At 41.6% G+C, this 15,972-nt stretch overlaps 1 protein-coding gene across 1 annotated transcript in view; it reads left to right on the forward strand.

Annotated features, from left to right (window-relative positions):
* Nucleotides 1-15,972, forward strand: part of ADAM12 (ADAM metallopeptidase domain 12) — a 207,543-nt gene that overhangs the window by 159,583 nt on the left and 31,988 nt on the right. The window contains exons 12-14 of the mRNA XM_068951456.1: nucleotides 4,856-5,033; nucleotides 10,316-10,405; nucleotides 11,909-12,104. Coding sequence (XP_068807557.1) covers nucleotides 4,856-5,033; nucleotides 10,316-10,405; nucleotides 11,909-12,104 — 464 coding nt within the window. The remainder of the gene's footprint in view (nucleotides 1-4,855; nucleotides 5,034-10,315; nucleotides 10,406-11,908; nucleotides 12,105-15,972) is intronic.

A 15,972-nucleotide genomic window follows, 5' to 3' on the forward strand; every position in this document is an offset into this window, starting at 1 on the left:
GCCCTTGTGGCCAAGAAGGCCAATGGGATCCTGGGCTGCATTAGGCAGAGTGTTGCCAGCAGGTGGAGGGAGGTGATCCTGCCCCTCTCCTCAGCCCTGGTGAGGCCTCACCTGGAGTACTGTGTCCAGTTCTGGGCTCCCCAGTGCAAGAGAGACATGGAGCTCCTGGAGCGAGCCCAGTGAAGGGCTACTAAGATGATGAAGGGACTGGAGCATCTCTCCTCTGAAGAAAGGCTGAGGGAGCTGGGCCTGTTCAGCCTGGAGAACAGACTGAGGTGGGGATCTGATCAATGTGTACAAGTATCTGAAGGGAGAATGTGAAGAGGATGAGGCCAGACTCTTCTCCGTGGTGCCCAGCAACAGGACAAGAGGCAATGGGCACAAACAGAAACACAGGCAGGTCTGTCTGAACCTGAGGAAAAATTTCTTTACTGTGAGCACTGGAACAGGTTGCCCAGAGAGGTTGTGGAGTCTCCTTCCCTGAAGATATTCAAAAGCCGTCTAGACACCATCCTGGGCACTGTACTCTAGGTGACCGTGCTTGAGCAGGGAGGTTGGACTAGATGATCTCCAGAGGTCCCTTCCAACCTCAACCATTCTGTCATTCTGTGTGATTCTGTGATAGATATCTAGTAGTTTGAAGTGACATTCCCTTGTTTTTCTGAAGTGACTTGCCCAAGGTATCACAGCAATCCGACGGCAAGTTTTGGAATGGAGCTATGCTCTCCTGCATCCCAAGTCAGTCCCCTCCAGGCATTCCCCACCTGGAGCAGTGTGAGAGTCAGCAATGCTAAATGGATTACACACCAGCCTCTGAGTCAGGATCTGCTCCTGGTTCCATAGCTGATCTGCTCTGTTAGCCTGCGTCCATCTGTTTCTCCTGAATGCTTTGGCTGTCTGATTTCTTTAGACCATAATTTTCTGCAGCGGTGATTCTCTCTTTTTTTTTGTGTTTGTACACCTTGTTCTTCAGCCCTTTAGGAGGTAAAATACTTCTGAAATTGAGATGATGGAGCAGCACTTTCAGAGTTCATGCAGAAAAGAGACTCTACTGAGCAATGCCCTGCTAGCCCAGGCAAAGAATTCCCTTTAAAAGGGGCTTGACACTTCCCTTGAGGATGCCACTTCACTTAGCTAATGAAAGGAGCCATCTAATGCAGGCTAAATGCAAAAGTAGATAGAGGAAGCTGGCATTTGAATGGCTTTAGTGCTTGAAATGTAAATGAATGGGACAAAAACAGATTCTGTTTCTAAAGGAATCAATTACCAGGCATCATCTTACTACTGTGAATCTCTCATTTGTAGAAGCAGACAAAGCCAGTTTGCTTCTTGTGGGAAGTAGGATGTTTGTTGCTTGAAATTATGCACATACTTAAGCACCAAGGATACACTGGAAAATGCGGTTGATTCAAGAGGGGTAGAAAGACTCTAAAATAATTTCCCTGTTGTAAAGCCACTGAAGACAATAGTAAGCAGACATGATTTGGGTTCTGTAGAGTTGTACCCACACCCTAAATGGTTCAGTAAAATGATCCATTGTGCATTCAATTTACACATTCCGGGGATGTAGAAAACGTGTGTGCTACTCAGCATCTTAGAGGAGGAATTAGGCTGGACTAAGCTGATGCTGAAGTTTCCTTTCTGTCCCTTCTGCAATAACAATAAGGATCTGTAAAAGCAGATGACCAGAGTGGAGAGTTATGGTATATACTGATTGCTAAAGAAATTGTTACCTCTGGAAGATTCTTGAATGGCCTGTGGAAGATAGTAGCAGAATTATTCCAACAGGATAAGTGCCTGGGGCACCACAGAAAGCCCAAGATCTCTGTCTAGTAATGTTACTGAAATATCAGAGACAGATCAAGGATTGGCTTTACTCTGGAAACTGGACTACCTTTTCCCACTGAAAGGCAGTCTCCAGGTGACGTTCGAAGCATCACAGCAGGGCAGCGCTTGCTGAATTTATTTGTTCAGAGCTCCTTTCACGTGACTGTTACTCCAGCTTTTTTCACAAGCTCCAGATTCACTTGAACAGTATGCTTAATGCTACTGACCTCTGATAGTTACAGCTTCCCTTGCCATCTGCCAGGGATTTCATGCTTCTGATGAAACAGCTTAAAAATTACAAAGACAGCCAAAATGTAGCCTAAAATCACAATGATCAAATGCTATAGGTGTTACATGGGATTTTTTGTTTGTTTGTTTTTATCACAGAAATGAAGAATGATTGTATTAAAGATCAATTAAGTTTCCAATGGAAATACCAACTGGTATCAATTGATGTGGGATCTTCTCTCGCATGAGCATAGTCACCCTTCAGTTGCTCTCTGTTTCCGGTGATTGGGCTCATCTCAGTGTTTGTATTACTTTATTTGGAGCTTATTTGGTAAAGGAAAAAATGTTTTCAGAAAGTTTCATCAAATAACATGTGCTGCACTGATGTCAGTTGAGGAAATCGCGTCAAGAGCAGGAAGAGTCAGAAGATGAATGGATGTCTTACTTCAAAATAGGAAACAGCTTGAAGTTCCTTTCAGGGGAAATAGAAACTTCATTCATTAACAATGACATTATTTCACCCCTCGAACAGAGTAAGGATTCTGTTCTGCCCGTGAAGGACGTACACATCTTACATTCATGCACATGATTGTGCACATTCATGGATAAAAAGGAACAGCCCTAAATTATTGTTTGTTTTGACTAGCACGCTAGTCTGTTCTGAGGAACTCTGTGTGGCAGAGACATCCGGCACAGGGAAAAATGCGTTATTTGTATTCCTGAATCAGTTGCAGACTATGTAAGGTATATATGTCTCCCTGTGTCCATCTTTTAGTGGATATCAAAGTAAATCTATGTCGCTGAAGTGAGGGATCTTGCTAGGATGAGGCAGTATTCATTTATTCGCACTTTGATATGAGGATCATATCTGATCAAGCAGTCATATATTTTGTGCAGGATTTATCAGTCAGACATACCTGTGATTCTTGAGTTTTTGGTGGTATTTGAGGGTAGTACATCCACCTACTTGTTGATAGTCACAAAGCTTTGTGTCCTTTTTCCAATCAAACAAAGCGTGGACAGTAGTCCCCAGTTTGTGATACCCAGTTGAGACCATCTCCAATTACTCAATATAAAAAAGTCAGTAGATTTCCCCAGTTCCTTTATTTTCTGTGCTGTTATCCTCAGTACCTTCACTGTCTTCCCTTGGAATCCCGAGCTGCTACTATCAGCTGGACTCCTGCCTCATGCTCTTCCAAAATTTGATTATTTATCTTAGACTCTCATTCTGCCTGAATATTGACACTTCCCAGAAACCAGCTTCTTAAGTGAAGATGCCTACTAACTTTCTGAAGTCATATGTCAGTGAACAGTCAGAGCTGTTCAGTTTAACTAGATAAGTCCTGTAGTGATAGATGAAAATTTTCTTCTTCAGAGTCACGTTTATGTCCTTTACCAATGAGCTGGCTGTAGTAATGCAGGAGACTCTGTAAAAAGGCAATTTTAAGTAGGCACAAAATGAATTCTGTTCTGTAAGGTACCCCTAACCTTTCTGCAAGATCCTAATTAATTCCCCCAGGGCAGGATAGGAATGTAAACTTATATTACATTAATAATTGTCAAACACTTCTTTTTTTAATAGAAATTATTAATTTCTGATATTTATAGGCATCATCATCTACAGATGCACAAAGCATTTCATTTCAGAATGTTAGAAATAACAGCAGTGCAGAACTTCCATCTATTTTTTTGTTTATCTATAAAGATTACGCCCTGTTCTTAATAATACGTGACTGATGCAAAGCATTTAGTGAATAAAGTCTGGATACTATCAGGATGAGTCCCTGTGCTGCCATTATGTTGAATTACTGCTTGGCTATGGATCAGCAATGAGTAAGGACCTAAGTCTTAGGGGAAATAAGGCCACTTGAATGTTATTTTACCACTTGGTTGTGATCCAGATCGGATGTAATCATGTGCACATCTCAGTGCAGAGAGGGCACAGCCACTTCTGGAGTGGTTCTAATGGCCAGATCCAAGTCCCACTTTATCTTCTCTCTTTGAATCAAATGGCAAAGGTTCGTTACTGAGCCTGGAATGAAATCCTCCAGAAGAAAAACACATATTATCTGGAAACATTGGTACTACACTGGATTATTTTACTAATGTTGTCTATGTGTTTTCCCAAAGAGATCAAAGATGCATCTGCAGAGGGGGGCCAGACTCTGCTCTTAGTAGTGTGAATTCAAAATATGGGTACTTTCAGTAGTGTTTTGGGAGTCATCGTGATTTAAAATAAGAACTGTATTTGCTTTAATCATGTAGTTCCCAAGCTCGACTTTGATAAACTGCAGAAGCAAACTTTTAGGCAAACTTTTTTCAAGTAACTTGGTGTTCTTCTCTTTGTTTTTTTTTCCTAAAAAGAGGAGGATGTTTGCCATACTGCAGAACAAGATGAATGAATTTGCCATTTGAGGCTAAATTTTCCAGGAAGGCTTAGGATGTTTTGCAATCTTGTAAATGCCAGAAGCCTCTATACAATTCCAATATTTCTTTAGGAGCATGATCAAATTTGCTTTCTAACTGCTTCTCCCATCTTTGCATATATAATTCCAAGTGTGAACAGTTCCCATCCTGAACGGCAGCCACAAATTTAAGTGCAAATGATGGAAATTCCCTTACTAATAGGCAGGAATTTTTATAAATGCTTCTGGCACAATTTCATGTGTTAAATGATTAAAAAAATGAACCTACCCTTCTTGTTTGTGTACAGGTGGGCTAAAAGGTCACCAGCATGACAGGAGAGAGAAGTTTTCATCTGATAATGCTTCATCTTTTTTTATATGTATTTCTCTTCTAGCTATCCATTTCCCATGGTATTCAGTAGCTGCAGTAGAAAGGACCTGGAAAACAGCCTGGAAAAAGGAGTGGGAATGTGTCTGTTTAACTTGCCTGAAGTCAAGGAGTCATTTGGTGGACAGAAGTGTGGGAATGGCTATGTGGAAGACGGAGAGGAATGTGACTGCGGAGAGCCGGACGTAAGACACCCTTCTTGAGAATTACTATTCATCTGCTATCTACAGATTTTTAATAGGAAAGAAAAATCAGAATCGGTTTGTCATGTTTAAGGCGATTTGCCTTAAAAGTCTGTAAAACAGACTTTTCCCTTCTCTGCTTCTGTCTTATCATCCGAAACCTCAGTTAAAGTCACCTAAAATGGAGGAATCTCTGCTTATCTTGCCTTGTGAGTTGCTCAAGTTGGGCTTTAGTTAAGAATATGCTCAATTTGCCTTTACAGGCCAAATTCTCTCTGTTGGGATTAGTTCAACAGAGGTTCTGTTATGGTCCTAACAAGATTCACAACCTACAGATTTCTTTGAGTACTAGCTAATAGTCTAAATCCAAAACAAATTTGTTAAAATTACTCAGATTTCTCAAGATACCACACATTAACTGAAGATTTGTTTCCAAATTTGAGAAGACACTGAATTAATATTGCTTAAATATCTTTTTCCTCATAGCCTGCTTCAGTTTTCAGGTACCTTTTTGTCTTTTACTATGAGATTCTTCGTTGCTGCTAGCCAATTACCTTGCAGCAGAAATAGCTTTCGCTGCCTCCCGGAAAGGTTACTACTACTTCAAGATCATTCCATTTAGTTTAGTGAATGTATTAGAGGACTGCTCAGATCAGAAGGAGATAGCCAAAGCCTAGGAATCAAATAATATCTGAACAGACCTTCTTATCCCTTTGGCTTCCCGTGTTCATTGGCTATATTGAACTTCTCTCAGATTATCTGAATTAAATATATTAGCAGATGAGGGATTTGCTTCCTCTGATAAATATAGTTCTGCAGACAGAATAGATCGGGGCAGTTAAAACAGTGAGAAATTGCTGTATCCTGTCTAAACAGTGTATTGGATTTATACAAGCCGTAAGGATTTTCTGACAGTTCACTCACTCTTCAGGATAACAAGGTTGGAGAAAGCAGGCTTATCTTCTTCTTTAAAGTCAATAGGATGCAAGCACCTAGCGAATGTCTTTCTAACCCAGTTATCTCTCTCATTTTCACTTTTGAATGTTAGCTATACTTTATTTTAATGACATGGGAAGCTGTACAATAAGGCTAGAGAATACTATTTGCTAGTTGTTTTTATTGCTGATCAGAATTAAAATCGATTTGAATATGTAGATGTAGACACTTGGTAGGGATATTTCTCCTTTACTCAGGAAACTGTTTACCCTCAGGAATGTGATGAGGGGTTTAAGAAGTATTTCAACTACTTGCTAAGCAAACCACAGATTTACTGTGTCTTTTAACGAAAATATTAGCCCCATGTTGCAACTTGTGCTCAGCAACATTCCTTAGCAGTACGACAGCAATGGGTTCATAAGGGTGGAGACTCATGACTGTAGCATGCCCCCCCACCCACCCTCTGACACTCCTGTTAACACTAACGCAGTAGGGAATGCGTAGCCGTCTCCATCTGCACTGTGGTGTCATATGCTCAGGTACTGGTCATCTTTCTGAGTATAATGGATGCCTGCATGCCCACCACCAGGCCAAGAGATTAAATGCTGACCAAGAATGGTATACCAGCCAAGCTCCAACCTTATTTTGTATTAGATTACTGAAAATGTTTGAAGTGCTACAGTGTCTCCGGAAGAAGAGTTGATGTAGATTATGCACACAAAGATAGCAGAAGGCAAGGAAAGTCATAGAGGATTAACAATAGCTTTTAGGAACACATCGAGGAGTGAGAACTCTATGAGAGATTCTGTAGGATCTACAGGTCATGAGGGTTACACAGGAGCATTCAGAGGAGATAGGGTCACAGTGGGGAAAAAAAGTGGAGTTTTTGCTTCTGAATTACTGTGGAAGAACTGGAGGAGTTTTTTACAACAGCATACTTTCTTTGGAGGATTCATGAGAGGATCTGTCTAAATTGAAGTGATGGAAGATGAACAAGATGAACATGGAGAAACTGGCAACACCCAGCTGAATTCACCCAAGGCCTGTAAAGACCTCAGGGATGGAGTAGGTGACCTACTAACCGTGGTCTGCAAACTTCCCTCGGTCCCTGAGGACTGAAAGGTAACAAATGTGACTACTTTTAAAAGTGGCTGCAAGGACATCAGAGAATTACAAACTGGTAAATCAGAGGTCTGTACCAAACAAATTACTAGCAAATGTAATAATGAGCCAGCTGTCCGAATAGGTGTGACATGCCAGGGAAGAGTCAACATAGCTTTTGTGGCAGGAAACCCTGTCTTATAAACCTTATAAACCTTATAAAACCTACTGCAGTTCGCTGACGGACTTAACAAGTAGATGGAGAGGGAAGATCCAGCTACTACAGCCTATTTGGAGTTCAAAGGGCCTTTAGACCAAAGCCCTTCACCAAAGCCATTTTAGGAAACTAAGCAGCTGTGATATGAGAGAATATTCTTGCCTGGACAAAAATGGAGTTAAAATATAAGAAATACAGGGCGGGCATAAATGATAAATTTTCACAGTGGAAGGAGGTCAGCAGTGATGTTTCTGGGGGATATATCCTGGAGATCAACATATTCATAAACAACTCGGGAAGAGGAATAGTCTTGAATTTGCTGCTGATATTACTTAGGATTGTAGAGATGAAAGGTGACTGTGAAGAACTGCAGAAGAACCTTATGAGAAAGCTTGACTGGGCATCAAGATGACAAATGAAATTCAGTGCATAGAGTGATGCGCAGCCTGAACATAACTGACTCGGAGCTGACTCTGACCATAGAGGAACAAGACTTCAGATTGTAATAAATAGTCTCATGAAAATGTCAGCTCTCTGCTCAAGAGTGGTCTAAAAGGTAAATAGGCTGTTAGAAATTACCAGGGAAGAAATGGGAAAACTAAACAAAGCACCAGTAGGCCACTATAAATCTTCAGTGAGCTGCGTCTGAAACTGTGTGCAGTTTTATTCCTAACCCTCCCTGATCTCAAGAAGGATAAAGTAGATGATTGAAAAGGCTGAAAGAAAAACAACAAGGGCGAGCGACGTTTTGGAGGAGCTCTCCCTGGAAAATAAGAAAATGAAGGCATATGTGACAGAAGGTGATAAAATCATGAGTGACTTGGAGAGAGAGACTACAAAGTGATTGTCCCCCACGAGAACTGTGCAAATGAAGGCAGCAAATGGCAGCTTTTTTCAAACTAGCAGAAGGAGGGTGTTTCCCAGACTGTGTAGATGAGTTTTGAGTTCCTTGCTGCTGAATGTTACAGGTGTTAGAAATGCGCATGCATGCAAGGGGACACTGCGGAAGTGTCACAACATGTGTGTTCTTATTCTTGTCCTTAAGCATTTTCTGTTGGGAGGACACAAGGCTGGACAGGTTGTAGTCTGACCCAGTGTAAGTCTTTCCTGTGTTCTTAGAAAAGTGGTGGTGAAAATAAGGTGTCCTGTCTACAGTAACTGGCACCATGAAGATGATGCTAGAATTGCTGTTGAGGTTAGTTTGTTTGAGATGCTCTAATGAGCCAAAAAGAAACAACTCCCACCATTCCTGTCCTCATCACCAACACAGCAACAGTTTCAGGTGATGGCCTCCTATCTCTCTTCCAGCCTCCAAAAACCTTGTGAGTCTTTTTGGTTTCCTTGCCTGTTTGTTTATGTTAAAACTGTTTGTGACAGTTTAATAGCCCAGGCACAAAACCTATTCAGCAAGCTTGTTCCCTGCAATGAGTAATAAGTGCGTGAGCAGCAGCTGGAAATTTGCAAGGCGGCAGTAACGTTGTTCGGAGATCTGTGTCTTTATCTCAACCTGTCTGTGGAAATTCTGTTGCTTTCCATGGACTGTTTTGTACATGGCCAGATGATGGCATATCGGAGTGGACTGTTTCAGAAGTACCTTCATTGCACTGACATCGCCTCCTCTACTCTGCTTTTCCCAGATTGCTATTGAGGCAAATGTATAAAATGTGCTTTTGTGCAGAGAAATGTTATTTTTTAAATACAGCAGCTGCACAGAAATATTTGAATAGCCTTCTGCCTTCCAGCATGATCAAAAATAGGTACAGGGAAGTCATTCTGCTACTTCAGAGTAAGCACAGAGTTAGCTTTGTGTATGCAGGCAGATATTATTTTTTAAAAAATGAAAGGCTGAGAATCATTTTGTTCGTTGTTGGCGAGTGTGGTGCTATAACCAGGCAGCCTTATCTTCCAGTGGGAAAGTTTTGCAAAAACCAATAAAGTAACAAGAGGCTGTGAACATCACTCTAATCCACTTATTTTTCCTGTGTTCAGTATAGTGTTAGTGATCCCTTGTTAAGTCAAACGGACTTAACACAGCTGAAGAGCAAATTTATCTGCTGCTATTTTTGTTAGAGAACTGAGTTTCCATGCAGCTGGTTTAACTTGCAGCTTGTGAGTAAAATCTTGGAAAATCAAATCCATTTTTTTCTGAAACTTCTTACTAGCTTCTCCTACTGAGAACAAAGTTTGTAAAACCACACATGTGCCACCATCTAATCCATAAGTGCGAAATTGGGAGGTATTAGTAACAATGCAATTCATACTTTTCTCAAAGCTCTGTTATTGCAATACCCTGATAAAAGATTGCAGACTGTGGATTGACAGCTACATTGAATGGTGTCTTCATCTCTTTTTTTTTGCAGTAGCAACCAATCTCCATGCTATACAGACTTTTGGTGAGCAACTATCACAAAATAGAGAGCCATAGTAGTGATGTTGAGTAACTCTGTAGCCCAGGGTCTACAGATCCTCAGCTGGGTGAATTCAGCTGAAGATGACGGAGTTTGTCCCCTCAGTGCTTTGTGTTTTGTGTTTTGTATTTTAATTAAAATACTTCCTTGGTATTTAATCTAGAAATAAGGTACTACTTATGTTTATATTTTTTATACTGTCAAAAAAATTTTATCGCAATAATTTTCTCCCTGATTTCTGTGGGATTCCCCATACCAACTATGGGCAGAATTTGAGGCTGAGAATTTGAGCCTGATTTCTAAAATTTTAATTGATGTCATTCCATTGATTCTTGTGGAACTAGACCAGCGTAATAATTTATGACAATCAGGATTGGTATCAACCTACTGGGACTAGATCTATAGCCTGGCATTCTTCGGTGGCTTCTCTGGTTTTACAACCAATTATTAGAGCTGTAGACCAGATTGCTTGGATCAAGTCGTAGAATTTCATGCATAATTCAGTAATTCTTACGGCGCTTTTCTTGGCAGAGCTATAACACCTCTTTGAGAAAGACAGTCTTTCTTGATTTACAGCTCCATGTGACTGAAAGTTGTCTGCTTTAAATTTGTCCTCCATGTAGGAATGTACCAACCAGTGCTGCAATGCAACTACCTGTACTTTGAAACCAGGAGCAGTGTGTGCACATGGACTTTGCTGTGAAGACTGCCAGGTGAACAGATCTAAACATCTCTTATTTATGTGGGGTGGGCAGAATTCCACAATCTTCTCAACTGCAGGTTTGTAAGCCAGGATGCAGAACGAATAAATTGGTATCATTAAACATTAAGACACTTACATTTCATGTGAGCAATTAAAAAAAATTATCAAACTGTGACAGTTACTGAAGGGCCAGATCAACCAACTTCTTTAATGGTGTCTGTGCTGTTTCTAGCCACTTCATTTGTGCGTGCAAAACCTCTTCTTTTTCATGAACTTGTATACTGTGATCTTTTCCATGCTGATCTGGATTGTGTGCTGTAGCAAGCAGTCATTAAATACTGGGCCATCTTTGTAAAGGAAGACTCTTAAAACATTAATTCTGTCAACAGCGTATATATATTTAATAGCAGATCATCAGCTCTTGTGGACTCCTAATGTACTATAAAAAGCCAGCTTGCTACAGGCATTTACCTTCTTGAATTCTCAGACCAACTTTTGCATATGGGCTAATAAAGCATTCAGTGAGTTTCCGTTGCATCTGTGGCAACCATCTGCCCAAAAGCTCAACAGCAGCATGCTATGAAAACAACAGCAACCTTTTTCAGTGCTTTCCTAGCAAGGGCTTTTTAGCAGAATCAATCTTGATGTCATTTTGCTTTTTACCAAAAGCACTGTGGTGATGCAGTTAAAAAATTAGTACTGCTCCCAGAATACTTTTTTTTTCTTGTTGATAAGAAAGTATTCAGACTGGGCATACTCCACAGTTACCTACTCATCGCCGTCAGCTCTGAAAAATGTAGCTATCCTCGTAAATCAGGTGAGGCGAGGAGTAGTTGTGAGGACTACCTGGGCTATCGGTTAAGCTGAAGAAGGTCTTGAAGCTTCTGGCAGAAAGATACTTTCGTAAGGAAGTGATCTTTCATCTCAGGAAGCAATCCAGGATGCTGAGCCCGTATTCAGGTGGGATGGCGGCTTCGTGAGTTACGGCTGCCCTGAGGGGTGTTCAGGCTATGTGAGCAGCTGTCTGCCTGGAGCCCTGTGTTGTTCAAGTCACCCTGAGAACAGAACATGCACCCAGGATTGAGGCTGTTTGTGTGAGAATGTTTCCGATCTGACCTTTGGTTAGCGCTACTGCGGAGCCCAGTATGTTTTTACGTCTCTGTTTTTGGATTCCAAAAAAAAAAAAAAGAAAGGATTACTGGAGGCAATCTGAAAAATTGACCCATACTTGCAAACTGACAAAAGGCTGGATTCACCTCTCACCTCAGCCACATGCGGCATGTTGGCAGCTGCGAGCTGTTTGGCCCTCAGTCCACAAATGTGCCAAATTCTTGGCCACATGTCTTGAATAAATGTATTCAAAGGGTTGCACAATCTTTATTCTGTTCACCGTGGTCAGTTGGTGCAGACACGCACCGAAAAAAGCTGTTTGTGCGCTGCGTGGATTACGCCCCTGCATAACTCTTATTGACTGGAATTGCGGCAGTTCAAGTGGTTTGTTTGTTTTTTTCAGTTGAAACCAGCGGGGATTTCTTGCAGAGAGTCAAGTAATTCCTGTGATCTGCCAGAGTTCTGCACTGGAGCCAGCCCGCACTGCCCAGCTAACGTGTATTTGCACGACGGACATGCTTGCCACAGGGTGGATGGCTACTGTTACAACGGCATCTGCCAGACCCACGAGCAGCAGTGTATCACGCTCTGGGGCCAAGGTGAGTTTAAGAACCAGGAGGTGTGTTTATCGGACAGACTTGAGAGGAAAATGTGTGTGATTATAGGTGGATTTGGGGGAATTTTGTGCAGTACCAATCTGTATTCTTTTTTGGAGCAGAGAACTGAGTAATGGGGGAATCATTCTGTGACTCATTTTCTCCTTGATTTGCAGTCATGTTCAGTTCTTGCAGCAGGAGGTGGAGAACTGCTAGTTCATTCTGCAACACTGCTACGACCGGCTATATGAACTTTGGCAAACCATTTAATACTTTTCTATGGCCTTATGCTATCCTGTAACGTACTGAATGCTGCTGAGTTAGGTTAAAATCACATCCCTCTTCAGACTGGTATGCAAACTGCCCGCCGCCCCGCTCTAAATGGCTCATCTGCAAAACATGTAAGATGTCTGCCTACATCCCAGAGCACAGTTCAGTATTTGACGTTAGCATAAGATTCCCATATTGGTGTGTGCATTTATTAATTGGTGTTACCCTATAAACCTACCTCCTAATAGTACCCTTAGCAGAGTATACCCTGAAGCAGAAAGAGATTTTATCCTCCCCTGGGAATTCATTTACTTTTTTGCAAAAATCTAATAGCATGATCTCTTGCGTTATCTTAAATAAATGATTTCCCAGGAAGGCGGTTCATCTTCCTGTTACATCCTGTGGCTCTTCAACTGAAATACCAGTATTAGCTCAGGAAACTTGTATTCTGTTCCTGGTTTTGCTCTTGCCTGCTGAGTCACCCTGGACAAGTCACGTCTCCTTCAGCATCTCAGTCGCCCTCTCTCTCAAATGGGAAAAACATTTTGAGCTCTGCTGAAGAAAAGCACTATAATAGAGCTAGGTTTTATTATTTCTTTCAAGTTGATTTTTCCCACTCCCTTAGCCTCTTTCAATTCAGTATCTCTCTGCCTTCCACTCCATTTTTAAACTTATGTATAAGTATGATGACACATATGCTTCTCTTGGTCAGAGCCCTCATCAGAAGTCTACTGAAGTATTTGTCTGTTATCTTCACAGGGAGTTGGACCATTTGCAGATCTTTCTTAAAGAGCATTAAAGCAGCTCAAGAAGTAATGCTGCTAATGCAGATAGGAGGGAAAAGCTCTCTTGGTTGTGTGTGTGTGTGTGTGTAACGAGCGAGCGGAGTTCCCGTTCATAATTACACTTCCCACATGGCGCAAATCATGCATCTGAAATACTCTTCCGAACCCCACTTGTGTCCTAGACTTAACATGAGCTCGCGGAGGCTTGTACAATTATAGCCTCCAGTCTTAGTCAGACTGGGATTTTTCATCGCCTGGATACCGAGACATTTTCTCTTGTATCAAACAAGATCTCCTTATGAAACAGTTTCCCATGCCATGGAAAGTTACTCAGCTAAACCGTTAGAAATTTCTGTTGCTCAGAAAAATGCAGCTGAAGGTCAGAGAGCCGAACTGCTGCAGCTCCACTGCCAGCTTCGCTTCCTAACCAAGTGCTGCCTCCAAACCTGAACTGAACGGCTTAATCCTGATCTCGTTGGTGCAAAGGATAAATTAGAAATAATGCTAGTAAAGTTAACAGAGGCAGACCCCCACGCGGGAGATCAGAATCGTCTTTCTGTTTTTAATGAGAATGGTGTGACAGCAACAGATGCCTTCTCCAGACGGAGTTAGTGACCACTGGCGAGGTAGAGGCTGCTCCACGGCAGTATTGGGGTGGGAGGGGAACGAGGGTGAGGTGGGCTGCGCAGCTGCAGAAAGAGGTCATTTGAAATCTCACCTCCTGTCATGGGACAGTTAGGAAAACTGTTTCCTCCCAGCTCGGTTTGCAGACGACGGAGAGACGAGAACATTCCAGGATATTTTCTCTGGGCTTCGTATCAAAAAGATACATTTGAACCTTTTACCAGATTACTGTAATTGCTTAAAAATTGTTTTTAAAAATGGGGACGGAGGACAAACTATACCACAGAGGAAACAGGTCAGAGTTCATTTACATTAATTCCTCTTTTTTTCTCCCAATAGAATAAATCTATGCAGGACAAAATATGATAACTTTCATTTAAACCATATTCAGTGTATTGAATTCCTTATCAGGGTATTCTTTTGTATATCTTTCTTTATTCATAGGGTTACAGATGTCCAGTAGCCCAATGATAAAAGTTGATCTTAATTTTTTTTTAGGTCCAGTTAAAGAAAAATGATGAGCATTATCAGAGCTTGTATGTATTAGGCTGAGCAATAAGAATCTGTTTGCAGAAGGAAATACTTGCATTACATTGGGTTTCTTTGTTACATTCAACAGATAAGTTCAGTTCAAATGGAGAAATACTTTCTGTTATTATTTCCTATATAATAAAAACAGGGATTTGGAGCTGAATAGTAATTATACCAAACTCTTATCTTCCCTGTGTTTATGTGAGTCTGTCTTCCCCAAGCCCCTCTCACCTCTAGCGTAGGCTCAACATGTCTCTGTGGAGAGGACTCCCAACTCTGCTTCTAGGCAGAGGATGTTGTTTGGGGCTGGTGAACGGCTGTCCCCGTGCCTTCCCGCAGGAGAGCCCCTCTCTGCATCCCACCATCGAGGCAGAGCAGACTTGCTGGGACAGGGTGCCAAGGCGCTGCTGGGAAGTGATGGCACGTTTGGCTGAGCAGTGCTAGTCACTGGCGCTCTTGGTCAAGAAGCCGTGCTACCTACTCAAGAAAGTGAAGAGTGGGAAGAGGATCACATGGCCACTCCACTGCATCTCCCTACTGCTCACCAAACATACAGTATTGCAGCATCAAAATCTTATGCCAGGGTGTTAATACCAGTAGAGGGATGACTGAAGTATCAGAGCCAAACCTTAGTGTCAGCTATGGCTTTTTCTTAATCAGAGCTGTTCCAGCCAAGAACTTCAGTGAAATCAGGCACGTGGAAGACAAATATAAGCAGATTTTTCTTTCTCTGCAAGCCCATTTGGACAAAACTGCATCACACTGAGTACGTGCTTGGGTCTTCCTAGCTAGACTCCGAGTCAAGGCTTCCTGCACAACAACTCTAATGTGTTCCAGCCAGCCCTCACTTGCAAGAGGATGGTGAGCTTGGAGTGGAAGAAGGGAGCACCTGGAGACAGTCTCTGAAGATGGCCATAAAGTCTTGTTAAAGATACAGGTTCATTCTGGTCTGCTCTCAGAACACAGAGATTTGTCTACTCTTTCTCTCCTTAATTCATGTCATGTTTGTCTTTAAAGAGCAACATCCATGAAGTACTAGAAACCCTTTTTTTAATAGTCAGAAATGTCAAATTGCACTGGTTTGACCTCTTGATAGTAGTGTGACTGAAAGATACATCAACAGTAACACACTGTATAATGTCTAGTACTCCACTGGCATTTTCAGGGAGCAGCTAGATACACAGATAAAACTATTTAAGAGAGAGAAATTATTGATTACCTCAGAATAGAAGATTCTCAGCTTTAGGCTGCTGCCTTTTTCTACATTGCCTGGAAAGAGGGGGAAAAAAGCAATGAGTTTGGGGAGCAAATGGCAGGCACTGACGGCACTGACTTACTAACTAGAACACACTTACATTTGTTGCATAGACATGGATAATTGTTTGCACAGGAACAATCGTAATTTTAATGTCAATATTTGTTACGGGGCCTGTCGCTGATGTAAGAGCTTTGGATTTTGTTCTACGTACGGCCCTATAGGTGAAATAAAAAAGATGAAGTAACACAGGGCTTCCCCATCTAAATCAGCTGACCAAACTATTCCTGACTGCTTTCTGGAGGATACTAATTTATCTGAGCACTGTAAAGCTTTAGAATATCATTTAGCACAACTAGAAAACTCAAACTACTTTGATCATTACAAATTTATGCCAGGCCATTTT

This window comes from Struthio camelus, chromosome 7, assembly GCF_040807025.1.
Source record: "Struthio camelus isolate bStrCam1 chromosome 7, bStrCam1.hap1, whole genome shotgun sequence".
Lineage (NCBI taxonomy): Eukaryota > Metazoa > Chordata > Aves > Struthioniformes > Struthionidae > Struthio > Struthio camelus.